This window comes from Colletotrichum graminicola (assembly GCF_000149035.1).
Source record: "Colletotrichum graminicola M1.001 genomic scaffold supercont1.50, whole genome shotgun sequence".
NCBI lineage: Eukaryota > Fungi > Ascomycota > Sordariomycetes > Glomerellales > Glomerellaceae > Colletotrichum > Colletotrichum graminicola.
In genome coordinates this window covers 76,350-101,532 of record NW_007361054.1, presented here as the reverse complement: position 1 = coordinate 101,532, position 25,183 = coordinate 76,350, and the positions used below count along the sequence as shown (strand labels likewise).

The 25,183-nt window shown below is 57.1% G+C and overlaps 10 protein-coding genes and 1 non-coding gene across 11 annotated transcripts; 5 read left to right on the top strand and 6 right to left on the bottom strand.

Moving 5' to 3' along the window:
* Window positions 1-167: 167 nt before the first annotated feature.
* On the bottom strand, window positions 168-2,434 carry GLRG_09579 (uncharacterized protein; the record flags this gene model as incomplete). The annotated part of the gene is made up of 2 exons (XM_008100264.1): window positions 168-2,126; window positions 2,183-2,434. 2 exons carry the CDS (start codon window positions 2,432-2,434, stop codon window positions 168-170), a joined length of 2,211 nt encoding a protein of 736 aa, XP_008098455.1.
* Window positions 2,435-3,842: 1,408 nt separating this feature from the next.
* GLRG_09578 (cutinase) lies at window positions 3,843-4,790 on the top strand (the record flags this gene model as incomplete). Its single annotated transcript, XM_008100263.1, has 4 exons — window positions 3,843-3,861; window positions 3,954-4,333; window positions 4,383-4,562; window positions 4,620-4,790. The coding sequence occupies 4 exons, from the start codon at window positions 3,843-3,845 to the stop codon at window positions 4,788-4,790; spliced, it is 750 nt and encodes a 249-aa protein (XP_008098454.1).
* Window positions 4,791-5,584: 794 nt separating this feature from the next.
* Window positions 5,585-6,947, top strand: GLRG_09577 (phosphotyrosyl phosphate activator protein; the record flags this gene model as incomplete). The annotated part of the gene is made up of 2 exons (XM_008100262.1): window positions 5,585-6,661; window positions 6,738-6,947. The coding sequence occupies 2 exons, from the start codon at window positions 5,585-5,587 to the stop codon at window positions 6,945-6,947; spliced, it is 1,287 nt and encodes a 428-aa protein (XP_008098453.1).
* Window positions 6,948-7,544: 597 nt separating this feature from the next.
* On the bottom strand, window positions 7,545-7,796 carry GLRG_09576 (uncharacterized protein; the record flags this gene model as incomplete). Its single annotated transcript, XM_008100261.1, has 1 exon — window positions 7,545-7,796. One exon carries the CDS (start codon window positions 7,794-7,796, stop codon window positions 7,545-7,547), a length of 252 nt encoding a protein of 83 aa, XP_008098452.1.
* Window positions 7,797-8,433: 637 nt separating this feature from the next.
* GLRG_09575 (uncharacterized protein) lies at window positions 8,434-9,217 on the bottom strand (the record flags this gene model as incomplete). Its single annotated transcript, XM_008100260.1, has 4 exons — window positions 8,434-8,624; window positions 8,687-8,809; window positions 8,876-9,058; window positions 9,205-9,217. 4 exons carry the CDS (start codon window positions 9,215-9,217, stop codon window positions 8,434-8,436), a joined length of 510 nt encoding a protein of 169 aa, XP_008098451.1.
* A 1,916-nt stretch (window positions 9,218-11,133) lies between these two features.
* Window positions 11,134-11,205, bottom strand: GLRG_13237. The gene has a single exon. It is a non-coding gene; the product is annotated as a tRNA-Pro (tRNA).
* A 1,196-nt stretch (window positions 11,206-12,401) lies between these two features.
* Window positions 12,402-12,999, top strand: GLRG_09574 (uncharacterized protein; the record flags this gene model as incomplete). The annotated part of the gene is made up of 4 exons (XM_008100259.1): window positions 12,402-12,547; window positions 12,601-12,683; window positions 12,737-12,817; window positions 12,884-12,999. The coding sequence occupies 4 exons, from the start codon at window positions 12,402-12,404 to the stop codon at window positions 12,997-12,999; spliced, it is 426 nt and encodes a 141-aa protein (XP_008098450.1).
* Window positions 13,000-14,289: 1,290 nt separating this feature from the next.
* Window positions 14,290-15,921, top strand: GLRG_09573 (uncharacterized protein; the record flags this gene model as incomplete). Its single annotated transcript, XM_008100258.1, has 1 exon — window positions 14,290-15,921. The coding sequence occupies one exon, from the start codon at window positions 14,290-14,292 to the stop codon at window positions 15,919-15,921; it is 1,632 nt and encodes a 543-aa protein (XP_008098449.1).
* An 872-nt stretch (window positions 15,922-16,793) lies between these two features.
* On the bottom strand, window positions 16,794-18,054 carry GLRG_09572 (uncharacterized protein; the record flags this gene model as incomplete). Its single annotated transcript, XM_008100257.1, has 2 exons — window positions 16,794-17,931; window positions 17,993-18,054. 2 exons carry the CDS (start codon window positions 18,052-18,054, stop codon window positions 16,794-16,796), a joined length of 1,200 nt encoding a protein of 399 aa, XP_008098448.1.
* Window positions 18,055-19,490: 1,436 nt separating this feature from the next.
* On the top strand, window positions 19,491-21,855 carry GLRG_09571 (ion channel protein; the record flags this gene model as incomplete). The annotated part of the gene is made up of 2 exons (XM_008100256.1): window positions 19,491-19,762; window positions 19,899-21,855. 2 exons carry the CDS (start codon window positions 19,491-19,493, stop codon window positions 21,853-21,855), a joined length of 2,229 nt encoding a protein of 742 aa, XP_008098447.1.
* An 811-nt stretch (window positions 21,856-22,666) lies between these two features.
* Window positions 22,667-24,856, bottom strand: GLRG_09570 (uncharacterized protein; the record flags this gene model as incomplete). Its single annotated transcript, XM_008100255.1, has 1 exon — window positions 22,667-24,856. The coding sequence occupies one exon, from the start codon at window positions 24,854-24,856 to the stop codon at window positions 22,667-22,669; it is 2,190 nt and encodes a 729-aa protein (XP_008098446.1).
* Window positions 24,857-25,183: the final 327 nt, after the last annotated feature.

The following is a 25,183-nucleotide window of genomic DNA, read 5'->3' as shown; positions in this document are numbered from 1 at the left end:
ACTTTCCCATAGGCACCAAGGTCTATGCACCTCCGTGCCCGAACAATACCATAGAACACCGATCCCGAACTCTGCAGCAAAGACACGCTTGGGTATCATGAAAACAACGACCCTCGCAACTAACAATAACAAACGCACCGCAGACGACGCGGCACGCCTGTGCTCTCTCAGTTGGCGGCGAACGCCGGAACCGTCTTGCCCTTGGACGCGGCGTACGTCCTGGCACTCCGCTTCAGCAACTCCACCATGGCCTGGACGTCTTCCTCGCTACGCTCGAACTCCCACACCAGGGACTCCATCTCCGTCCACGGCCTCGTCGTCAGTATTTGCAAGAGCTTCTTAGCGTCGTCTTCGGGCCACGGTTTGCTGGGTCCGACGATGGCCGTCTCTCCGCGGTCCCTTGGCGCGATCCGGGCCGGCGCTGCTTGTTGTGTCCCGCGACTTGTCCGCTGGGAAGACTGCAGCTGCGAAGAGTGCACCGACCGAGAGGGATACTGCGAGGGATATGCCTCCATCTGTGACGGTTGGACGGCATCGCGTCTCAGACGCTCATGCAAGCGCCTATCGCAAACCTCCCGTTGCCGTCGTCTCGCTTCCTCCAACTCGCGCTGCTCCCGTTCCTTTCTGGCCTTCAGCTTCAGCAACTTCTGCTCATAAAGCTGTTGCCGCTCGATGATCTCATCTGTCTTCTCCCATATTTGTTCAAGTTCAGACTCGAAGCCTCGCAGATACTCGCCCAACTTTTCTCGGCTGGTCCTTTTCGATAGCGACTGCTCCATCAGCCTTCTTCTTGCTAGGCTCGCCTGCATTGCCTCGTACAGCCTATGGATCCAGGCGACCAATCTCTGCATTATCTGCAACGATATTTTGGTGAACCTCCCGGTGTACCACGACCCCTCGGTTTCTGCCCCCTTGTGGAACACGATCCCGAGTATGTCGACGAGAAGTGGAACGATGCTCTCATAAAGGTCGACCACAAACCGTGGGGGCGGCATGTGTGATTCCTCTCCACGGCTGGGTTTCTTCGCTTTATGGGCTAGCACGCTGACGAGACTGTCCACGTTCCTGATGGTCTGCCGCGCACGTGTCGCATCTTCGTGGCCCGAATGCAAGTAGTCGCATTGCTGGTCGAACAGGGGCGCCCGTGGCATTCCCTCCCAAAATGCTCCAAGGTGGCAAAGATCCTTCCATAGAGGACGTGTCCGTTTTGAGAGCCGGTCTTTGTTGGTCATGGGCGTGACTTTTTGGCGAGATCTTGTCCAGCCGTTTCCACCCATTAGCTCCGTAATGCTCTTCAAGGAATAAGACCTCATTGGTGCTGTGGCCACTCGGTCTTGTCTCGTAGGCTCATTGAATATGAGGTCATCGTCCGGATATCCTTCATCAGCTTCATCTGAGGGCTCGGGAGTGGCCGAGCCCATATCGACAACAAGGCGTTGGAGCTGCTCGGTTGCTGCACTCGATTGCGGCCCCGCCCCATGGACGGCATCTTCGGTGGCCTGGCCTTCTGTTTGCGCCGAGGGTGGTAGTCCTACGATGGTAGGGTCGTCGTATAAGTGCACATCTGCGCCGGTCTCATCTTGGCCGTTCACATCCCCTTCGTTCTCATCTCCGTCATTCTCATCTCCGTCATTCTCATCCCCTTCGTTCTCATCTCCGTCATTCTCATCTCCGTCGGTCTCATCCCTTTCGTTCCCATCCCCTTCATTCCCATTTTCGTCGCTCTCATCTCCGTCGTCCGCCTCTTGTTGAACAAAAAGACCGTTGCCGGTTTCGAAATCCTGCGGGGTATATGTCCTGCGGCTTCGGGGTCTAGCGGGTGTAGCTTTCTGTGATTTGGGTTTCCTTGGCGAGCTGGCCCTGAACTCGTAAACATCTCCGACGGGCTCGGTCTCGGCAGCATGTTCGCTGTTGGTCAATGAGATGAATCTTGGAGGACGCGCCTCACTGAGGTTACTGTCAAGACTCGCCGTTGTGGTGTCCCTGCTTATGTGATCGGGAGCTCGGGGGGCTTTGGCGACCTCGGAACTGCGACTGTCCATAAGCCGTGTGGTGTTTACGGCCTTGCGAAGTGTGTTAACTCGGAGATTCGTCCGTACTTGTCGCCGATCGCGTCTATCCGTAGCCTGTTGGATTTCTGTGAGTACCTAGAGCGAAAGACGGGTAACTTGAGCGAGCTTACTCTGGGCGCCGTCGGTACAGCAGTAGGTGTGGAAGTGGCGGCATCGTCGTCTTCGTTTTGATCGACTTCGTCGCTACCTCGGATATCTCCTTCGTCGGGGTCCTCACGCGTCCGTCGTCGTTTCCTTGTTCTCAAGGCTTCAAAGTCCCGTATATCTTCGATTTCGACGTGACCCAGGCGCTTGCTACGCCGGATCCCGGGAGGGTCGTCGTCGAAGCTGGTTTGTGGAGATGGTCTGGAAGAGGTCGGCATGGCGACATCCAAAGTAATGAGGCCAGCAGGGCGAAATAACCTTGATAGCTGGAGAAGACTTCAAGACCATGCTGCAAGTGCTGCTTTTGTGGTGTTCAAGGCGTTTGGCGCCGCATTGTTGTGTTACCGTAGCTGATGGTCCAGTGACGGAGAAACCACTCCAAAGCTCTCGCGCGCGCGACAGCAAACGCCACAGGTCTCCGCCATGCTAGCGCCCGATGCTGTGGTGGGGCCGACCGATGCCCCATACCATCCAGGCTGAGTCAGCATGCAGCTGCCACTGGCGAAAGCTTAGTGCCTATTCGTCTGTCACAATCTACAAACAACTTCACCGTGACGTTTGTTCTGAGTTGCGGAAAGATGCACAAAGCACCTTATCGGCCTTTGCATCCGAAAAGACAAATACCATGGATTGGGAATTTTTGTCCATTTACGTTATGCCAGAAAGGTTTACCGGAAGCAAGCATGAAAACGGGACAATCCAGTCGAACAACCAACAAGTCGACGCCCGCCACTATCTCGCCAATTTAGAAGTCATCTGGTCAGGTTTCCAGCCTGGGCCGAAGTCTTGCAGATGCAACACAACATCACCCAGGGTCATCATTTGACCCTATTCGGACTCTGTCAGATTGGAGCTCATCGCAACGTGCTAATGACTCTAACCTAACCCAAGTCCAAACAAGGTTATATCGGCCTAGGTACCTAGACGATAGGATTCAGCATCGTAACAGTCTCGCTTTCAACAAACCCATCAGACCTAAACTGGGTATGCGCACAATCGGCAGGAAAGCCTATCCGGTAAATCATTCAGCTCAGGCACACAGGCATGTCGAGCATGGAGGTCCATGTCAAACAACGACATGTTCCAACACAACAGCGATCCAGCCCCACTCCCGTTTCACACCACCTGCCGGGGGCTGGTATCCTCTTCGTCCTCTTACTTGTTGTTCAGTCCCGTCTTTAATACCGTAGCTCCTTTCTGCCTTGGCAACTTCGTGCCGATCGTGCATCATGCGGAATAGCTATTTTCATCCCAATGCTGCGACACGTCCCATCCGCTTTCCTCGCTTCCCCGAGCCAGAGCTTCATGCCGTCACTCTGGAGCATAGAAATGCCCTCCAAGCGTCTGCGGCGGCCGTCTTCGTTTCGTCCCGTCTGGTTTCTTGGCTAGTCTTGACAAGGACGCCAAGAAAAAGGGCAATGCCGTCCTTAGTTGCTGGCGGAAGGCGGCCTGCCGGATAAAGATTCGATCGCCATACCGCAGATGAACCCTGTGGTATTCGAAAGCAAGAGTGTATTTCTTCTGACCGCTTGTAAGATTCAGTCATCTCGACCATACACCAGGCATTGGCTTTCCCCCCCACGGCGTGGTAGTGTGCTATTCGGCGGTGCCCCAGCCCTTTGTTGCATGTCTTCGTCTCCCAGAGGTACATATGCCAGGTTTCTTGCCCAGCCGCGAGATTGGTTTAATGTTCACTCGTTTTCGAATCCAATATTTACCAACAGCCCCGCCTTGAAGTCTGGTTATTGCCCGGCATGCTTTTCAGCGTGGGGATCGCACTTCTTTTCGGCCAGGCACTGGCCTCGCCTCATGCCCTTCAGCAGCTCCGCCGACGACAAGGCAACGACTGCCCGCCCGTACACATATTTGGCGCGAGAGAGACGACGGCGCCGCCGGGGTTCGGAGCCGCAGCTGGAATCGTGGGCGATATCACCAAAGCGAACCAGGGGGCCACGAACGAGCCCATTGTGTACCCTGCCTGCGGAGGGGCGGCTGACTGCTCGGGCGTGAGCTACGCCGACTCGGTGAAGAACGGGACCGCGGCTGTCGCTACGGCTGTCAACGACTTCAACAAGAAATGCCCCCAGACGAAGATTGTCATGCTGGGATTTTCGCAGGTGAGTTGCCAGGCCGTGTGCACTGTATGCAAATGCTGACTTGTGTCAGGGAGCCCAAATCATCGACAACGCGTACTGCGGCGGCGGAGACACCATTGAGGGCGTCGAGGGGACCGACGTGCTCATCTCCAACGAGGCCTTGGGACAGGTCAAAGTGGCCATCTTCATGGGCGACCCTCGATACGTGGCGGGACTCCCCTACGAGGTCGGAACTTGCAAGACACAAGGTGTAAGTTCACGTTCGTCCAGTGGTAGACTGCGGGTCTGTTGTTGACACACAAGCCAGTTTGCACCTCGACCCCAGGGGTTCCAATGTCCAAACGGGGACAATATCAAGTCGTTTTGCGACGAGGCCGATCCATTTTGCTGCAACGGCAACGACCCTGTCGCGCATCTGCAATACCCAAGTGTCTACGGTGACCAGATCAAGCAGTTCATCAGCGACAAGCTGAAATAGACATTCCTTTCAGAGGAGAGAGAAACCCCGCCATGAACGGTTCGAGAACGTGAGAAACACAGGGCAAAGAGACTTGCGACCCGGCTCGCACTCGGAGACGTGCGGATGGGCAGGCCAGCCGTCAAAGGGCCGCGCGGCCTCGTCGGGATGACAGATGGCTGTTTCGAAACACAGGTCATTGCGGCTTTTCGTTTCCATCTATCTCAAGTTTCTACTAGGTACCTAGGCTTCTCTAGATCTTCCGGACGGAGGGTTTCGGCCGAAAAGTACATATAGAAAAGGAGAATCCATAGAATCAGGGTGCGAGTCCCGTCAACGGCGCTCAGACACGGCCGAGGTTTGGACATAGGAAAAGCTAAGCATAGACGTGCAATAATCACAGCCCATTCCGAGACGCGGTTCCCTTTCCACTTCGTCCCCTGCGACAGGCCCTTAACTACATGATTACAATGCAAACAAGAGAAAGCCGCCTAGGACCGAGAGTCATTTGGGGATCTCGTTTCCAAGGTCGAGATTCTTCAAGAACAATCTAGCAAATGGAGGAAGATGCATCCTGTTTCAATCAATCAATCAATGGGGGAGGGAAGGAGAATGGCCCCGCGGCCCGGCCCGCTGACTAAGGCACTGTGTCGTCACTTGCCCCTCCATGCCTCAGCTTTCTGTCCGCACGACCGCCGGGAGCTGTCTGAGCTGGCACACCTACAGCTACTTACCTACCAAAAAATATCCCGCCTTATTCTTGTATAGCAACCGCTCGGCCTACACAACAAAGCACACACACACGCACACACACCATGGATCCAGCATCGTCGACGACGGCGACACCACCGCCGCCGCCGCCGTCCCAAACGCCCCAGCAGCCCGCCTTCCCCTCCATCAAACCCCTGCCCCGCGCCCCGCGCAGCTTCCAGACCCCCACCAAGCGCATCAACACCGGTGCCGACCTCTCGACCTTCCTCACGACGACGGCCTACCGCGACATCCTCCTCTTCCTCCTCCAGCTCAATCGCTCCCTTTGCCCGCGCCGCCCGCCCGGCGCCGGCGCCGGCCCCGCCACGACCTACCCGCTGACCTCGCTACCGCCCGCGGCCCGCCTCCCGCCCTCCATCGCCGCCCTCCAGAACCTCCTCGCGGCTGCCGAGTCCCTCATCGACCTCGCGCCCCCCGACCCGGGTCCCCGCCGCTTCGGCAACGTCTCCTTCCGCAAGTGGCACGAGCTCCTCGCCGAACGCGCCCCCGCCCTGCTGGCCGAGCACCTCCCCGACTCCGTCCTCGCCTTCCCCACCGCCCCGGTCTCCGACCCTCCCTCATCCGAGCTCCTCTCCTACCTCCTCGGCGCCTTCGGCTCCCCGCAGCGCCTCGACTACGGCACCGGCCACGAGCTCTCCTTCCTCGCCTTCCTCGGCTCCCTCTACAAGCTCTCCTTCTTCGCCGACGACGTTCCGACCTCCCCCGCCCCCGGCGAGCCGGACACCGCCGCCCTCGACCGCACCATCGTCCTCGGCGTCATCGAACCCTACCTCCGCGTCGTCCGCCGCCTCATCCTCACCTACACCCTCGAGCCCGCCGGCTCCCACGGCGTCTGGGGCCTCGATGACCACTCCTTCCTCCCCTACATCTTCGGCTCCGCCCAGCTCACGAGCCCCGTCTCCTCGGACGCCGACCCCATGCCCACCGAGGGCTCCGTCCGCGGCGCCCCCAAGACGGGCGACATCGTCAAGCCCGCCGTCGTCGAGGCCCAGCGGTCCGAGAACATGTACTTCTCCGCCGTCGGCTTCATCAACGACGTGAAGAAGGGCCCCTTTTGGGAGCACAGCCCCATTCTCTTTGACGTGTCGGGCGTCAAGGACGGGTGGGGGAAGATCAACAAGGTGAGTCTCTCTATATCCTGGTCTGTGGTGGGGGGGGCCGTACCAAGGAACGGAAGCGTGCTGACATCCCCCCCAGGGCATGCTTAAAATGTTCAACGCAGAGGTGCTCCAAAAGTTCCCCGTCGTCCAGCACTTCACCTTCGGCTCCCTCTTCGCCTGGGACCAGGACCCCGACGCCGCCCCCGTCTCGCAGTCGGTCCACTCCGCGAACCAGCCCTCGTACAACTACCCCGCGACCACCGCGCCCCCGCTAAAGGATGTGGCGGAGTGCATTGGGCGATTATAACGACATTTAGCAAAGGAGCGAATGAGCAGCATAAAATATTGAAGAGAAAGTAGGGGCATTCTGCATGTTCTCGTTGCATGGGGAACGCCCAGCTACGGACTTGCGCAACTGTCATCCGTGTTCAGCCATGCGCTAACAAGTGGAGCCATAGTATTGACTTTAGAAGACGATCGCCCTGCGTTCTTCCTGATCCCCCTGGCGCGCTTGGCTAAGGTCTCCCCAGGCTTACCCATTCGGTATGAAAGTGCATGGTAAAAAACCCCAAGGGCGCTTCACCGTCCCTAGAAGAATCCCGCTATCTAAGGATTGGATAATGATAATTCAATCAAACTCCCTGAGATGATGTCGTCGGAATCTACTCGGGTTCCATGTCGGACTGAACTACGCAGGATAGCAGGCGCTCTCTTTGCTGGGGTAAATGAGTGATAGAGAATTCGGAATAGGGCCTCCGTCAGAACATGTTGGGTCAACTAACGCTCGATCGAAGACGTTCGCAACCACGACGCTTACCCATTATCCATAACTCCTGGATAAATCAGGCATCTGGGTTGGTGTGAAGGGGGTGGGTGACTAACTGTCCGAACGTAGAGCGATCGCTCAATTATAAGTCTCGTTACCCCGGGCCCCATTCCCCCACCCCCGGGGGGGGCGGGCATCCGAGCAGTAGGTGCACGAGAAGGTCGCCGCGCTGTATGCGGCGGCGGCGGCGCGGGCACCACCCGGCCCAGGCATGATGCCGATGCCCCCCAGCGCGCAGCAGGCCAGGCAAGGCAGCGGGGCCGGCAGGCGGGATGCGCAGATTACGTTGACCAAGGCGCCGTGGGCCAAGTGAGCAGGTTTTAGCAGCATGAGATGAGATGACGACTTGTAGGCTCCGCTGGTGTCGGTCTTTGTATGAACAAAAAGAAGGGGGGGGGGGGGGGGCTTGAGCTCCATTAAGGAGAGACGAACGCGAGCATCAATCTGTGAGGGGCGCAAAAAAAGGGGGTAGTGGCTGAGTAAAAGATCTCGAGCAGCCCGGAGCTGCTGCTGCGTTCTGATCCGGGATGTTGCGCCAGAGGGCCTCCCGCTGAAGAAAAAAGCACCCGGCGTTCCCCAGTCTTGCTTTCACTGCTGGCTTCACGCGAATCTGGCAGTAGAAGAAAAGCAGCCTACATACAGGTACCTGTGTTGGTACGGATTAGTCACGGTACGCTCTTTCAAAAGCACAGGCGGCTTACACTCCTTGGGAACAGTGTAAACAAGGCACGCTTGATTCAACTACTAGACTAATGGGTATCCGACAATTAAGCAAATGAACATACTAGACCAAAAGGTCTAATCTAAGCAAGAAACTCATGCAATTTCCTTTCGCGTGCATCCCTCCCCGTGATATGCTGCCGCAGCTTGATGGGTGGCAAGGTAGTCTGCGACTCAGTCTGCTCACCCGCTGCGGCCCTCGGACACTTTCTCGGAAGCCGAGATGGTAGACACTCGGCAGCGCCGTCTAAGCGGCGGTGGCCTCCTTCTTCTCCTCGGCCGGCTCCTCTTCAGGCTTGGCGGCCTCGGTGGGGGCGGCAGCAGGGGCGGCAGCAGGGGCAGCGGCCGGGGCAGCGGTAGCGGGAGTCTCGGTCTTGGCAGGCTCAGGCGCCTTGGGGGCCTCGGTGGCTACTGCAGGAGCAACGGGGGCGGCAGGAGCTAAGAAATGAATTGTCAGTTGATGCAATTTCAAAGCAGCTGGGCTGTTTGTCTCAACGTACCAGGCTCGGGAGCCTTAGCGGGCTCGGTAGTGGCCGGGGCATCGTCCTTCTTGGCTTCGGGCTCGGGGGCCTTGGCCGGCTCAGCAGCGGCAGCGGGAGCAGGGGCAGGAGCAGCAGGTTCGGCTGTGATTTGTTTGTTAGTTGGCGCTTCATGGAGAAGGTGAGGAAATTCCGGGTGGGAGAACATACTGGCCGGGGCAGCGGCGGGAGCTGCGTCGGTCTTGGTGGGCTCGGTAGCCGGGGTAGTGGTGGCGGCAGGAGTCTCGGCGGGCTTGGACTCGGCGGGCTTAGGGGCGTCTGCTTTCTTGTCGGCCTTCTTCTTCTTGAAGATGGCCTTGAACTTGGACTTGAGATTGTCCAGAGCGTCGATGGCTATTTGGAAGGAGGAGCGTGTTAGTGAGTATTTGTCGGCATTCTGAGTCGGGGTCGTGCGAGTTCATATGTGGTTCCGTCGGTGGAAGGTTCGATTTGTGTCGCGATGCCTCAACGGACAGGGCAGGGGTAAGGCGGTTACTCACGAACTCCAGGCATGGTGACTGATTGCGCGGGTGTAAGTTTTCAGAGGCGGGTGGTTAGTGTCAGAGTGTCGTGCGACAGCGTAAGCGGTGGTTGTCGTTAAGAGCTAGCTACTAATGGCGAGAAAAGATGGGCCTTCCGTAGAGGACTGGTCGCAACGAGCGCAAGAGCAGTCAGTCAGTCGGTCAGAGAAATCGAAGTGACAGAAGAGGAATCAAAAAGAGAAGAGGACACGGGTGACGATGCTTGGCTGGGGTCTCGAGATAGAAATAGACGCCCAGGGAAGGGGGTGGTGTCGTCTCAGCACAGCATAAGGTGGCACAACGTGACTGCCATGGGCATGGGCATGGGCATGGCATGGCATGGCCCTGGCCTAGGCCGGTGGCACATCATTCACCAGGAAGGGAAGCAGCGACAGTGATTGAGTGAGTGGGTTTCAAGGGAAAGAGCTGCTCCTGCTGCACCTTCTGTCTGTCGCTGCCCCCATCCTACCGGGATATTACAACCGTATCTGCACAAGGCGGCAGGTACCTATTGTAAAGAGAGCTGCTACCTCGGGTCCAATAAGGCTGTATTACTGCCCTGGAAAAAGCCTGGTGGAGGGGGCAAGTGACACTCAACGGGGAGGTAGGTCCACTAGGATCAAATACACTATCTATGGATACAGGTAGGTACACCGTACATGTCGTATGCGGCAGGTTAGGGATGACATCTGCTGCACAGCCGCCACGGCAAGGGATGAGATGAATGAATGAATGAATGAATGGATGGATGAATGAACGAACGAGCGAGTGAGTGAGTGAAACACGGACCAACGGGTGTTGGGTACATTTCCGAGCTCAGCACCCTCTCGCTGAGTATCTCCCCTCCTCCACCCCCGCCGTCAACTCTGCAGCCGACTGCAGTAGCACCTCGTCTGGCCAAGGAACTTGCCCATCATCATCATCGTATCCGTTAAAAACCAGAGAGATGGGGGCCAGCCGCTGAAGCATACGGTCACTTTGTCTCTCTCCGCTACCATCGCCTGAACTATGTGACATGACAATATTGCTTGCCATCTGCGGCCACCAGGGGGGGGGGGGGGGGGGCAGAGAAGAAGAGAGCTCTGCCGTAGCACTCCATAGCATTCCGTCATCCGAGCTTCGCACATCGTTCCTCGTATCGCAAAGAGCTCCCTCCTCATGCGAGTCTAAAGTTTGATGAACGGGATGACCAGAGTGCGGGATGCTGAAACCTTGCTTTTCGGGGGGCTGCTTGCTTGCTTTCTTTGCTTACTTGCTGCAGATGCGGCCAAGTTTTTTTCATTTTAAACTATCTCTTCGCCCCAACCTTGTCCCATCCGTTCCTATCATCGCCCGTCACCTCGGCGCTGGCAGGGTCGGGGGCCGGCCGTCATCTCTCTCGCCCCATCCCATCCGCAGAATCCAGGATTGCCCTGATGGGTTGGCTCGTGCAGGTTGTGCTAATGCAGGTTGTGCTAATGAAGCACGCGCTGGCGCCGACGCGACATCTGACGGAATGCCGTCATTTCCACAAGGAGCTAGGGGGCTCCAGGGGTCCGACACCACCTTCGAGCCAGCCCGCGTGCCGCTAGGCTGGTTCTGGGCGGAGGAGGAAGCTTACACCACTCGAAAGAAGAAAGGAAAGGACAGAAAAAGAAAAAGAAAAAGGGATTGGGGGGAAAGGTACCCGTACTCCGTAGACAATCACCGGGTACCGAATCATCTCGACTGGCCTGTTGATCTTCACCTAACTTCCCGTCCTTTCGTCGGATCTATGACCTCCAACGGAATGGGGAGGCAGCCGCAGCAGCCTCGTATCCACCTCATGCATGCGGATCGCGGCACAACTCTTATACACAATCATACATCCATTCACCCATCACACTCCAGTTAGGTCACAGCGAGAGAGACAAAGAAAGAAAAAAGCTGGGGCTCAACCGTGGATCGAACACGGGACCTCTCGCACCCAAAGCGAGAATCATACCTCTAGACCATTGAGCCTTGCCAAGCCGATTATCGGCTGGAAATGTGAAGTTGTTGCATGACGGGGAGGGCAGGTTAGCGACCTATGTTGCGTAGGTGCACGAATGGCAAGGGAACAATCTGCCTGCCAGTGGGCACGCTCGCCTACCGCTGTAGCGCGGCGCAGGGTCGAAAGCGAATTTCTGGGGGCCAGTCCGGGCTTCATGTACGTACCGCCGTAATTTGGGCACATGGGACGGGTTCAATGAGGGTCAAACAAATGCGCTTTGAGAGAGACCACCCAAAACTACTACCAGTGATGTCGAGAGACGAGTTGGATTTTTCGACAAGTTTTTTTTCCAGGAAGGGGGGGAGAGGTTAATCAATCCAGTGTAAGTGGCTCCCGGCAGACCATCAAATTGGTTCCTACGGGCGGAGCTAGGTTGGAATTCCTGATTGGACGGGCCGTGATAAACTACACTCGAGAGCAAGGGCTGTGGTGGAGTTGTTCTATTTGAGACCGGGACAATTAATAGCAACTCACTTGCCTCCTTGCTTCACATGGGGACTTTCACAAGAGCTTCCAGTAAGACGGGAAGTAGCGACACAGTCGCTCGGGAGCTCGAATGCTGCATGAAGCCAAACATGCTTTACCTTAGGTTGGGCTGCCCTCGCCTTATTTCGGCGAGGTGGGTTAACGCAATGGGATTTTCTTATACAAATCCTGTTGAGTCGTCGGCCTCATTAGCTTAGCCCTTTCAGCATCGCGGCATTTCAGTATCATGATTCCATCCCACAGCCTCATTTCCGACGACCAACTGAGCTGGTCCCCAGGCGACCAGCTCAGCCTGCATACTCGGCATCAATGTGCATTTCAGCTGCGACCGTGATACGTCAGCACTGCCGATGCGAGGAAACCAGACTCCGGCAACAACCAATCATTTGCGTTGGGCTACGCCGTCCGCTTCGAAGTGCCCTGTCACCGACACCAACAGGCAGGCTGGCACATCGGATCTCGGTACGGACCAATCATGACAGCCGTCCCTCCAGGCTCACGAAGGACATACAAAAGCCCCAATGTGCTCGCTTCAACGCAATCGGATGAGAGTCCTGCACCGGCGCCTCCCCTTTTCAGACTTCGGGTCTAGAACTATTACCAAAGGCTTGAACTGCCCTTCTATAAGCCGAGCTTCACATCGCTTCTCGAGATACACACCACGTCAGTAGCCGCCAGCATGCCTCCTCGCGCCAAGAAGAGTGATATCAAAGACGAGGAATGGGAGAAGTTCCAGCCGGAAATCAGGAAGCTGTACCTTACCGAAGACAAGAGTCTGAAAGACCTCTTGACAATCCTCAGCGTGTCCTATGGCTTCCGTCCGAGGTCAGTTATCTGTGTACTTGTCTGACATTTCCAGTATACTAACATCCCTACAGTAAAGCTCAGCTCCAGTGGAAGCTGACGCAATGGCGCATGACCAAGAAGATGATCACTTCGGAATGGAAATACGTACACCATCGTATATACGCAGCCGCCGCGCCGCAGGCAAAGAAAGCAGGGTGTATCTTTCAGGCGTCAGACTGCGAGATACGACAATTGAGAAGGCAAGGGTTCGCCATTGCTACGAGACAGCTCTAGAGAAGACCATTGGAGGTTAGTTGCGGCTTCGCGGCATTGTTGCTAGTTTGCGGACTACCGAGTTCTAACAACTATGGACAGTCGTTGCGCCACCGTCCCCAACAGATCTATCGCTGATTATACGGACGCCGTCTCCCCAGAATGTTCCCGAACTGGACAACATGTACGGAATTCCTTGGTTACAGCCAGAAGCTTGATCAAAGGTACGCTTCGTCGTGGACTGCTGATGACTTCTGGGGTTCAAGCTTTATGACGTTCATTCGGATACTAACCAATGCCTTCAAGACTTCAGCATTTTGGGGCCTGACGGAGTCAGCAAACATTTCCAACTTCCAGCGGACGAGATTCTCATGTTGGCAACTCGACGTCCTCTAGTTCAAGCCAATCATACAGCCAGGCTCCAGTCAACATTTGAGGCGCTTTCCTTGATAATGCCCGAGCAGCTCCAACAAGACCATGTATACCGCGCCGAGAGCCTCCTCCTGTCATCCAATCATGGCAGCAACATCACAGATGCTCTTCAGGTGATGTTGTTTCTCTTGTCCAATAACTTCCTTGATAGGGGTCATCCCTATCATGTAAAGCATGATGAGGTCGTCAAATTGTTGCTCGATGTATTGCCGCAAACCGACGGTTGGGCGGCTTTGATGTCGCAGCAGTACACTGATCTCCCAGTTAGCATTCAATCGGCGCTGGACCGTCTGTTCAAGGAAGCTATCTCAAGATCCAATCTTGCTCTTCTCCGGTCTTTGATTCGGGTGGGCATTGATGCCGATCAACTCCTGGCTAGAATCCTCCAACCGTATCAAATATATAGGGCGGCAACTGCATTCGAATATGCAATCTTTACAAACAACCGCCCCTTGATTCAACTTCTCGTTGAAATGGATGCCAATCACTCAATTAGCAATTTGGATCTGATACAATCAGCTTGGGAATACCGGAATGCCCTCGGCAAGACGTTGGTATCAATGACATCTCTACTATCGAACTTCGTATTCTGTCAGGAAGAAGATACAAAGGCGTGCGAACTGCTTAGAGAGATTGCTTCTGTCAAGGCTTGCCCAATCGCCGAACAAGTTTTGGAGTTCTTTCGGACAAGGCTTCGCACCCCAGGGTCAAGATCGCAATTACTTACGACAGCCATCACAGCTCATAGTAGAATTGTCCTGGATATACTCTCAGAGGACCGGGAACATGTCATCACGTATATCAACCACCCCAACCCAAAGGGTGTTACACCCATAATGGCCGCTATTCATGCAAGAGATACGAAGATTTTGCAACGCCTCATTCGCCTGGGGGCCTCTCTTGATCCACCACCGCCATTCACTTCTTGTTCTCCCCTTCATTACGCTGCCTGTGTATCCGATGCCGACATTCTTCAGAAAGTACTGTGGCATGGAGCTAAGATTAACTACTGCCGTCCTTGAAGATCCAGATTTACAAGACTTTTGACAGAGGTGAAGGACATCGACTTTGCAAATATGGGGCGAACTGCTCTCCAGTCGGCTTTGCTTGGACGCAGGGACGAGAATGCGATTTCTCTCCTCAAGGCAGGAGCTACGTTGGTCGGAAGCGAACTGGCCATTGCAATTGCATTGCAAAGAGATGTGGTTGTTGACGAACTCCTCACCAAAGGAGCATCTTTCGAGGAGACTTCAACTATATCTGATACAATCTCGGTCCTGGAGGCTGTGGTTCTCACAGAAGACATGGCTTTGATCTCTCAGATCATCAAAGACAGCTCACAAACTGTTGTTGCGTCTCCACTCTGGGCGGCCATATTTGTCGCACAACTCACGTCAGATCGAAGCATTTTCAAATTTCTCTTGGGTCATGTTACAGTCACATCACAGTCGGAAGACCTCTGGTTAGGTACAGCGATGTACCTGGCGGCAATGTCTGGGGATCTCGAAATTGTGGAACTGATGCTAAAATCAGGGCTGCGACCAGAGAAATGTTGGAATGCGCGTTGCATAAACACTGACAGTATTATACATGGAGGGAATAATGTGCGACGTGAGTATATATTATGGCGCTATGACATTCCGACTATCCTCACCGGGGAGTACGAGGAGGAAGACCTGTTGGAAAGTGCCCTCAATGTAGCCGACGTCAACATTCACAGCAAAGGACTTGACTTTCTCATCTTGCTGCGACAATATGGGTACCACCGGACTGTGCGGTACTCCCCCGAGTTCAGATCCTGTCCAAGTCTTGAAAATCTCGAAATGTTAAAGAGCTTTGGCGTGGAGATGACGTCGAGAACACTCTCGGATTCGATCAGGGAGAGACGTTACGATACCACTGAGTGGCTACTTGCATCAGGTGTCGATGTCAACCTTGCAAGTGAAGATCTTGGCGCTGGGATTGCAATGACGCCTGTCCAGGAGGCTTCTCTACAGGGTAATCTACCTCTAGTGGAGAAACTCAAGAATCTTGGTGCCGACATCAACGCTCCTGCTGCCCCTTATGGTGCCACTGCTTTGCAATATGCTTCCATTGGGGGTTATTTTGGTCTGGTACGCAGATTGTTGGAGTTCCAGGCAGATCCTAATGCCTGGGGATCGTGGTCAGGGGGGCGAACGGCGTTAGAAGGTGCCGCCGAGCATGGTAAACTGGACGTTGTTCAGTTACTCCTCAACTCTGGAGTCAAGACCATAGGTGGTGGCCGTCTTCAATACGTCCGAGCGATCAGATTTGCTCAGGATGAGGGTCATCATGCAGTGGCAAGACTGATCAAGTCTCATCGGCCTTGGGAGGAGGCCGATCAGAGGCTATATGATGTCAAGAGCCTACTCGCCGATGGTTGGGCCTACGAGCCATCAGGAGAAACCTACAAAGCTGAGGTCGAGGCATCAGGAGTCCCATGTGACGTCTCTGGTGGGAAATTCAAGGTGGACGACGAAAAAGGTGTCGACTCCAACACAGATCTTAACAAAGACGGATGGTTCTCGGAATGTCCTTCTCTGCTGCTGAATGATATTGAAGACGGGCTCGCATACGGTGTTGACGACAGGGCGGAATGTCCAGGAGACGCAATTTGGAGGGAAGCCTACGAGACGTTCTCCTCAGAGCTGCCCTGGTTGATGGAGGAAGGAGACTGCCTACAATGAACATGATGAACGAGATCCGAAATTGATGCCTTTCAAATTCCACATGTACTCCTCCAGAGTGAGTGATCCAGCTTATCTAGTCACTCGGCTACGCAATGATCTAACATCCCAAACAAAGACGCTTTTCGCATGAGACAGAAGCCCAGTCAGTCTTGATGATTTTTTCAGCTCATTCATTGCCTCCAATGTTTATGCCTAAGATGCGACCTTCATCTTGTTGTCCTTATGCAGCAGCTCTATATGTTAAGCAACGACAAGTAGAACAAGACTTCCTCAATCCTCGACTTTCTATACATATACAGAGTAAATAAGAGGTTTTCCGTTCTTAAAATAGTCTCCAAAAGTTAACCAGAAGCATAAAGACCAGGATTGAGGGTAGAAAGGGCAAAAAAAGTACACGCCCAAGGTCAACCCACTCGAGTTGAACTTGCGCGTCACGCGGGTTAACCAGAGAGACCCCGATCGTGATATTTCTTTTGTCTCTTCCACCAACTAGACCATGTGCCCCGGGTTACACATGGTCTAGCTGGTCCTGGTTGGAAGGAATGGGGGACCGTTGCCTTATAAAGGGCCGGGAAGGAGCGAAGGGGGCGGGGGAGGGGGTGGTGTACAAAAGGTGCAGGTGAGGTGGTGATTTCCATGGTAACCGCGACCTCACCTCGCGATCCCACGTGACCGGGTCTTTGACGAGGGCGTGTGAGTGGTCCGAGTCGTCGTGGGGCCGAGCTGCTGCCTCGCCGGGGACGATCTCATACGTCACCGGGAAACTCTCGAAGCGAGCAGACCCAAAAGAAACAGAACTTGGATCCATTCAGCAATGCCCTTCGGGAAAAGGTTGAAGAGTGGAGAGAAAGCGATACAAAAGGGGGGTATCACAATCGTATCCTGTCCTCCAGCCACTCCCGCACAGCCTCCTGTCCCTGCTCGCCGAGCTCCAAGCCCTCGTTCTCGCCGGCGTCGACGACGCTGACCCGCCTCTCGGCCTCGGCGGCCTCGTCAAAGTCCTCGTCCCACGCCAACCGCGCCTTGAACTCCAGCTTCTCCAGGCTCCGCCTCATCAGGCCCGCCAGCTCCGTCGTCTGGGCCTGGAACGTGTGCCCGGCCACCTGACGCCGCCTCGCCGTCCTCGAGGCTAGCTCCCTGGCCAGCGAAGATGCCGTCTTTTTGCCCCTGCGCTGGGGTGCTGGTTCGGTCGGCGGGGAGTCGTGGAGGAGCAGTGTCGAGGGCAGCTTCAGCGTCGACTTCCTCGGGGGGAACATGAGCGCGCTCCGTCTCGGTGCTGGGGACGCGCCGCCAGCGAGGCCCAGTATGTCTGACGGCTTCACCTCGCTCGTCACGGAAGACAGCTTGTCCAAGAAGGAGGTCACGGCAGCAGCCTGCGTAAATGTCGGCGGCGCCATCATGCCCGCCGTCTGGAAGAACAGGCTCGGGCTCGCAAAGGGGTCCAGCAGGTCCACCGGCGCGCGGAACAGCTCGGGCATCTTCATCTGCAACATGTGCAGCGGCGAACCCTCCTCGGGCCGCGGTGGGAGCTTCTTGCTGCGCGCGGTGGCCGGCTTGTTGACCTTGTGATCCGGTAGGAACATGGACCAGTTGTAGATGCCGTTCCAGGCGACGAGTCCGCGGACGGCCACGGGCTCATGGCTGTGCGACTCGGTGAGGGCCAGGGAGGCGGCGATGCTAGCGCCGGCGTGGGAGCTGTAGACGTACACGTCACGGCGGGCGCTGTGGAGGGGCCTGAGGTTCTCGGTGATCCAGGTATAGCCGGCGAGCGTGTCGTGCAGCGGCGTCGGCCATTGCAAGGGCGTGGTGAAGTCATGCTCTTGGTCGACAGTGCCGGGGGATTGCTGCCGGGTCGGGGCTGTAGCGGACCACCTGTAGCTGATGACGGCGGTAGGGTACGGGTGAAGAAACCGTGGTACAACCGGCCGTGTACCCGGGGCTGGTGAGAAGGGGGGGATGTACAGCACCAGCGGGGTTGAGGAGGCATGCCGGGCGACATTATGCAGGCTGAAGAGGCGTTAGCTTTGGAAGTACGGCCGGTTGGGAATACAAAGGATATGTACTCTACTGTGATGCTCCCTGAGGAGGCGCAAACCACCTCGACAGAGTCAACAACGGGCGAAGGGTCATGATGGAAGAAGCATCGCCGTTGGAAGATGCGGCCTGAGTGGAGACGAGACGATAGCCTGGGTCCCGGCCATCTTCTCATCGTCTAAAAATAAGAGATAACAGGAGGCAGATATTGCGCACCTCGCATGGCTCAGCTGGGTCTTACTCACCACGCAACTCCTCATATGAGTTGTTGTTGCATGAAACCACCCTGTACGACGTAGATGAGTAAGTAAACACTTGCGGAGATACGATTTTTCCGCGCCTTTCCCAGGGCTGGGGGGGATACAGTACGTATCCTTCGGACCAACCAACAGCCAATGCGTCCTCTCCACATCCCACCCCCAGCTACGCTATGGTACCTACCTAGCTCTGCACCGTCGCACCGCCCAGGATCCCGAGTCTTCGTCCCCCCATCCATGGCCGACAAAAACGGGTGTCATCTCGTGGCTGCCAAATGAGCCAAACAGCGCCCCCCCCCCCCCGTGTGTGCTCGTCGCTTGCTTTCTCTTAGGGCCAACGGTCAAGGGGTGTTCGCCGTGCTGCATGAAAGATCATGAGCCCCCCCCTCGTTGCTGCATGCATGGGCAACCTGACCAGGCCGATGATCGACTACAATCCTTCGAGAGACGTGCGGTCCATGGCGGACACATACATACCGGTAGTAGGACAGATGAATTAATGAAAAGGGCAATGCCAGCGTCGACCCCGTTTCAACGCGATAGACGCGCACATACAAATACGGATGCTTGGGGCGCCCGAAAGACGGCCTGATTTCCGCTACTAGTTTCCAGCGCCTTCAAGCCTCTCAGAGATCATAGGGACTGAACAGACAGACACACCACCCCCACGCCACATTTTGTTTCGCCTCGGAATGCGTGGAGCTAAAAACGTCGTCCGGTGTCGCGGCATAAACAAAAAAAAAAAACGTCAAGTGGCCAGTGGGCGAGTGAGTTGAGCGAGGCCAAAGACACGGGGCTGCACACCCTCTTCGAACCACTGACAGACGTCATCGCGAGGTACCTCTGTCTCTCTGATCGGGGGCATCCCAGCCAAGGGGGTCAGGAGAGCGACGCTCTCCAAGTCCAAGACCACCACGGGCCTGGACCTTGCGAGTTCATGTTGACATTTTTTTCCCCTTTAACGACGGGTAATCTTTCAAACTCTTTCCCCTTTTCGCCGTTACCAGGACCTTCTTCGTGCATGTATTCGTCCAGTAAGCTGTATTATTTAATAAAGGTCTGCTAGAGTGAGAGTTTGGAAGAAAAGAATAAGTGGTTAAAGACTAAAACTTTGACTACCTAGCCAAGCATCGATTTCCCCCGCCGTTGCCGCCGCTGCCGCTCCCGGCCAGAGAAACCGCAGTTTGGAATGCCTTCACCCCAGGCCCGCTACTACTACTACTACTACTACTACTACTACTACTACTACTACCGCCGCCCCGACCAGCCGCCGCAATGAACGACGCCGACCTGGGCGACACCATCGAGGAGCGAATCGGCCAGCTCGAGGAGTCCAAGGTCCGGTCAGACAAGCGCTTCGCCAACGATGACGCCCACCTCTACCCGAGCCGCTGGTGGTTCGCCTCCTCCGCCTTCCCCATGATCGCCGGTACCCTCGGCCCCGTCGCCTCAGCCTTCTCCATATGTGCCCTCGTCCGGCCTTGGCGCCAGCACTACCCGCCCGGCACCGACATCACCTCCGCCGCCTTCGTCAAAGACCCGAAATGGTACGCTTCCTCCGTCCGTCCCCTCGGTGTCTTTCCTTCCTGTCTTGTTCCAGTTCCCCTGGTGTAAGAGAGTGTGATGTGGAAAGGATGCGACAGTCGGTCGGTATGACAAGACTGACGACAGCTCCGCCCGCAGGCTCATCATCGTCAATGCCATCCAGCTCATCATAGCCCTTATCTCCAATGTCTTCCTCCTCCTCAACATGGCCCGCCGCGTGCGCTTCTCCCTCGCCCAGCCCATCACCATCGCCGGCTGGTACGCCTCGGCCGTCTGCCTCATCGCCCTCAACGCCACCGCCGCAGGGCCTCTCGTCCTCAAGTCCGCCGACGAGTACATCCTCTCCCAGGCCTTCTACTACGGCATGTTCGCCGCCATCCTCTACTTCGTCACCGCCTCCCTCATGATCGTCACCGTCTACGGCGCCAACACCCGCCACTACTCCAAGGACTTCCAGCTCTCCCTCGCCCAGCGCACCCTCATGCTGCAGACCATCCTCTTCCTCCTCTACCTCCTCATCGGTGCCCTCGTCTTCTCCACCATCGAGGGCTGGGCCTACCTCGACGCCGTCTACTGGGCCGACGTCACTCTCTTCACCGTCGGCTTCGGCGACTTCGCCGCCGCCACCCACCTCGGCCGCGCCCTGCTCATCCCCTACGCCCTCGTCGGCGTCATCAGCCTCGGTCTCGTCATCGGCTCCATCCGAAGCCTCGTCCTCGAGCGCGGCCGCCGCCGCCTCGATGCCCGTATGGTCGAGAAGAAGCGCCGCCAGCTCATCCGCAAGATGACCCGCAAGGGCAAGGACGAGGTCCTCAAGCCCATCCATCAGGACTCCGGTCTTTCTTCGGCGCGCAGCGCCGAGCTGGAGCGCCGTGAGAGAGAGTTCAGCCTCATGCGCAAGATCCAGTACGAGGCCTCCGTCCGCCGCCGCTGGATGGCCATGTCCATCTCCCTCTCCTCCGTGCTAATCCTCTGGCTCGTCGGCGCCAAGATCTTCCAGGAGTGCGAGCGGCCATACCAGCACTGGTCGTACTTTGACGGCTTCTACTTCGCCTTCGTCACCCTCACCACCATCGGCTACGGCGACCGCACCCCCATCTCCAACGCCGGCAAGGCCTTCTTTGTCTTCTGGTCCCTGCTGGCCCTGCCCACCATGACCGTCATGATCTCCAACGCCGGCGACACCGTCGTCAAGGCCGTCCGCGACACCACCCTCGAGCTGGGCAACATCACCATCCTGCCCGGCGAGCTCGGCTTCCGCAGGGACCTCAAGTCCTTTCTCCACCACCTCTCCTGCGGTACTCTCTTCCGCCCCTCCGAGAAGGACGAGGAGACGCAGACCGAGGACGAGGACGAGGACGAGGACAACGGGCTCCCGGCAGGCTTCTTCTCTAATTCCCACCGTCGACGCCAGACCTCGTTCGAAACAGACGGCGAAACCGACAGGACGGAAGCGTACTCCCTCCGCAGGCCTCAGCCTCCGTCCGCGCCCGGGCTCAAACGCTCACACAGCACCCAGCAATCGTCGCCGGACCTCGAACACCGCGAGAAACAACCCGACCAGCGCGAGCCTGCCACCCCCGGCCGCAGCCGCCGCCGCTCCTCTCCCCACATCCGCTCCCCGACCACGCCCCTCCCAGCCTCCCGCGCGGACTACCACTTCCTCCTCATCTCCGAGATCGCCGTCGTCCAGCAGCACATTAAAGAGAAGCCCGCGCGGCGGTACACCTTTGCCGAGTGGGCATGGTACCTCAAGCTCATCGGCGAGGACGAGTCCAACCCCGCGACGCACCGCAAGGCGCGCCCGCACAGGCACGGCAAGAAGCGGGGCAAGAAGAGCGGCGACGCAGACGACGACAGGGAAGGCAAGTGGTGTCTTGAGGACAAGTGGTCCTGGGTCGGGCCGCAGTCGCCGCTGATGGGGAGCCAGGAGGAGAGCGAGTGGATCCTGTCGAAGCTCATCGCCAAGCTGCGGGACGAGCTCGACGTCGTGCGGCGCGAGGAGCTGGAGGGGAAGAGCGCGGCGGACAGGGAGCGCGACCTGGCCGACGAGGAGAAGGGGCGGGACGAGGTGCGGGAGACGGCTCGCGAGTGATACCCCGGCAGCGTTTGCTACCTTCTTGTTTGGGCCTTCATCTCTTTACGTTTTTCTCTTTCCCTTTTTTTCTTCTTCTATGTGCTATATACTACATGTAACAACATCTGTCTATATCCGATCACATGAATCGAAGTAGGCGCATTAGAAGCACAAACTCCGCATTAGCATACAACAGCATACGCAGGTTACGTACTGCATCCAGTTAGTGTAGCTGCTGGGAATGGAGTATAAAGGAACGATATAGCATGGAGGAAAGAAACAAAGATCTTTTGTGGCCCCAAGCAATGCCAGTATACAGCACCTTCACACCCGGGGGGGGGGGGGGGGGGGGGGGGGCGGGGAAACTTGAAAGCTCGTTATCGTCGCAAAGGGGGTATCAGTGTCATTAAGCTTCATCCATCCATCCCACTCCTCGAATGTACCCAACCGTCCCGTCCCGTGGGCGGCCGTAAGGAGTACAAATAACAATCATGTACAGTAGTGGTACAGCATATCCTTAAACCGGAAGCACACATAACCTATTCCCTATGCATGTTATGAAAAGCCTTTCCGAACGCCCCGAAGCAAGTATCCTGAACGTCCCCTCCGTATTGTAACAATGCAATGCCCTCCCCACCCATCATGACGGTCAGACGCGACACCAAGTCGAAGCCTTTCCCGAGACACATGACGGAAATCACCAGCGCACCCCTCCAGCATCCCACAGCAGATCCACAACGGTGCCGACCACACCAACCCCCAACACCAGCGTCTGTATGGCCACGGCCACGATAGCCCTCTCGACAAACTCGACTAGACTCACGGCTAGTCACCTGCCGCCGAGAAGCAGCCTCCGGTTACGCTTAATGGCCTGGTTCAGACCCTTCTCGAGCTTCTCCGTCTCCTTGCGCGCCAGCCCCAGCGCCGTCTCGGCGTCCTCGACGCTCATTAGCGACATGGCATTAAGAGGCGTGCCGGGGAGCTTGGGGTGCGCGCTGCTGCCCTGGGCATGAGCCTGCGCAGCAGCGGCAGCCGCGGCAGAGGCCGAGGCGCTCGCGACGGCGACCTCGCTACCCTGCTGGTGCGGCGAGTCCAGGCCGCCAAAGGGCGTCTCGTCTTCGGGGATGTCCTTGCCCGAACCGCCGCTCTCCGCCGAGTATATGCCCGCTCCGGCGGCGGCGTCATGGCCGTAGATGTAGGGAGCAAGCGAGTTGAGGCTGGCAGCAGCGGTCTCACGCGCCGAGAGAGCATCCTTAGCACCTGGCGCAGACTTCCAGCTGCCCGGGAACAAGTTGGTGTTGCCGAGGTTGAGCCGCGGCAGCACAAACTGGTTAATGTAGCTGATGGCCTCCTCGCGCTGGATCTTGTTGACCGGGTCGTCGGAGAACATCTTCTGTGCGTTGGGGGATGGCGGGAAGTAGGACGGAGGCCCGTTGGGCACAGCCCGTCCCTTGATGAGAGAGAAGCCACCAGGGCGAGCTTGGTGGCGGGGTGCAACAAAACTGTCGGGCTGCTCGCTGGCTACGGCAACACGCTTCTGAAGCTCCAGGTATTTATCTTCTTCCTCCTCGGTGAGATTGCGGACACAGTCACCGTTGGGCGTGATGAGCACGCGATGGCCGTCAATCACCTTACGAACCGGCTGGCCAGTCATAAGAACGGCGTGGTCTGCTTCCGAGATCATATTCTTAGTTGCGGTCGACGGAGGCGGGCTGTTGCCATGCGCCGCGGCGGCATGCGCTCGATCAATGCGGGTGTTCTGCTCGGCGAGCGGCTTGAGCAGCGTAAGGGCGTCCGGAGAAGGAGCCTCGCCGGCACTGACAAGGTCCTGGAAGACGACTTCCGGGATGGTCTTGGGGTTGTCTCCAATGTCCTGCGACTCTTCAGGCGCGGCGACGGCAGTCGGCGCTGGAGGCGAAGGCGTAGTCGTCGCAGGTGCCTCTTTGCTCTTACCTTTCTCTTCGGCCGCCTTTGCCATCTTAGCGGCGTTCTTGGCAGCTTTGCCCTTTGGAGGTGGCAGATCAACGACCGTTGTCTCGACGACGGGCTTGGGAGGAGGAGTGGGCTCCTTCGGCGGGGGAGGCGGCGTCGCTGCGCGCTCGGCAGCTTTCTTAGGCACTGCTGGGGGTGTGGTGGCCGGCTTCTCCTTCTTCTGTTTCTTCTTACGACCGATGATGGGCGCTTGCTCCTCGGCTTCCGCTACTTTCGGCACCACAGCAATGGTGGCCGACTGTTCCTTGTGGGCCTCCTTACGTTGTTTACGCTGCTGGCTCTTCGTCGTAGTGCGGACGGGCGCTGTCCCGATCCTGGTGGGAGGAGGCGAACTCGTGCGGGATGCAGAAACAGATGCCGATACGATGGATGCACTGTCACTGATGATCTCACTCACCGGTGTTCCGGGCCGACCGTGAGCAGTAGACACGGCTCTGGCGGCAGTGGAGGCGGTGCCAGAATGCAGGGCCGGTGGTACTTCCGCCTTGGGAGTCGAGACGACACGCAGAGTCTTAGGTGCAGCTCTTGTAATGGGAGATGCGACACTAGCAGTTGTCGGAGTTGGCAAGGCGGGGAATGCTGACGATTCCGACTGCTCCGCCGTACCTGCCTCTGGCTGCTTCGGCTGGGCCGCTTTGGTGGCCGCGGCAATGTTCAGGACGCCCAGCACAGGTTTCTTCTCGGCAGCCTTGGGCGTGTGCTTGGGCGCCTCGGTCAACGGGGTTGGAGCTCCAGTTGGAGCCTCTTGTTGGGGCTTCCTGATGCTGGCTGGAGCAATCTTTGGTGTTGCAACGACAGACCTGGACGGTGTGCCAGGCTGCGTGGAAATCCCCTTGACGGCATCCAACGCAGGGAAATCTTCTTCGTGTAACAGAGGCTTACCCTTGGACGGAGATGCTTGCGACGCGACGTCTTTGGACAGGCCACTCTCGACGGCCAAAGCCTTGATGTTCTTCTTGGCCTCCGCCCCGGCAGCCTTTTTATGGGGGGTCTGGTCCGGGGTCGACGTCCGAACAATGTTGGCCATGGTCGGAACCGCAGGCCTCGGGGCAGCAGGCGTAAGTGGAGTAGCAGGTACTACGGGAATAGGCGCTTGCCGCAGAGCCGGCGATGCCGTTCTTGAAAGGTGTCCGAGACCAGGTGGTGGTGTTGGGACCGCTGATCTTGCTAGCCCCCCTATCGTCCCAACATGACTCGGCAAAGGGTCGTCAGACACCAATGCATCGACCGAGAAGAAGGCAGCCTCGTCGAGTGAGAGTAACTCGTCATCTAGGGAACCAGTTAGCCAGGGGTTCCCCAGAGCGCCGTCGAATAACCGATGCAAGAGAGAAGAAGGAAAGAGATGCCAGAGTAT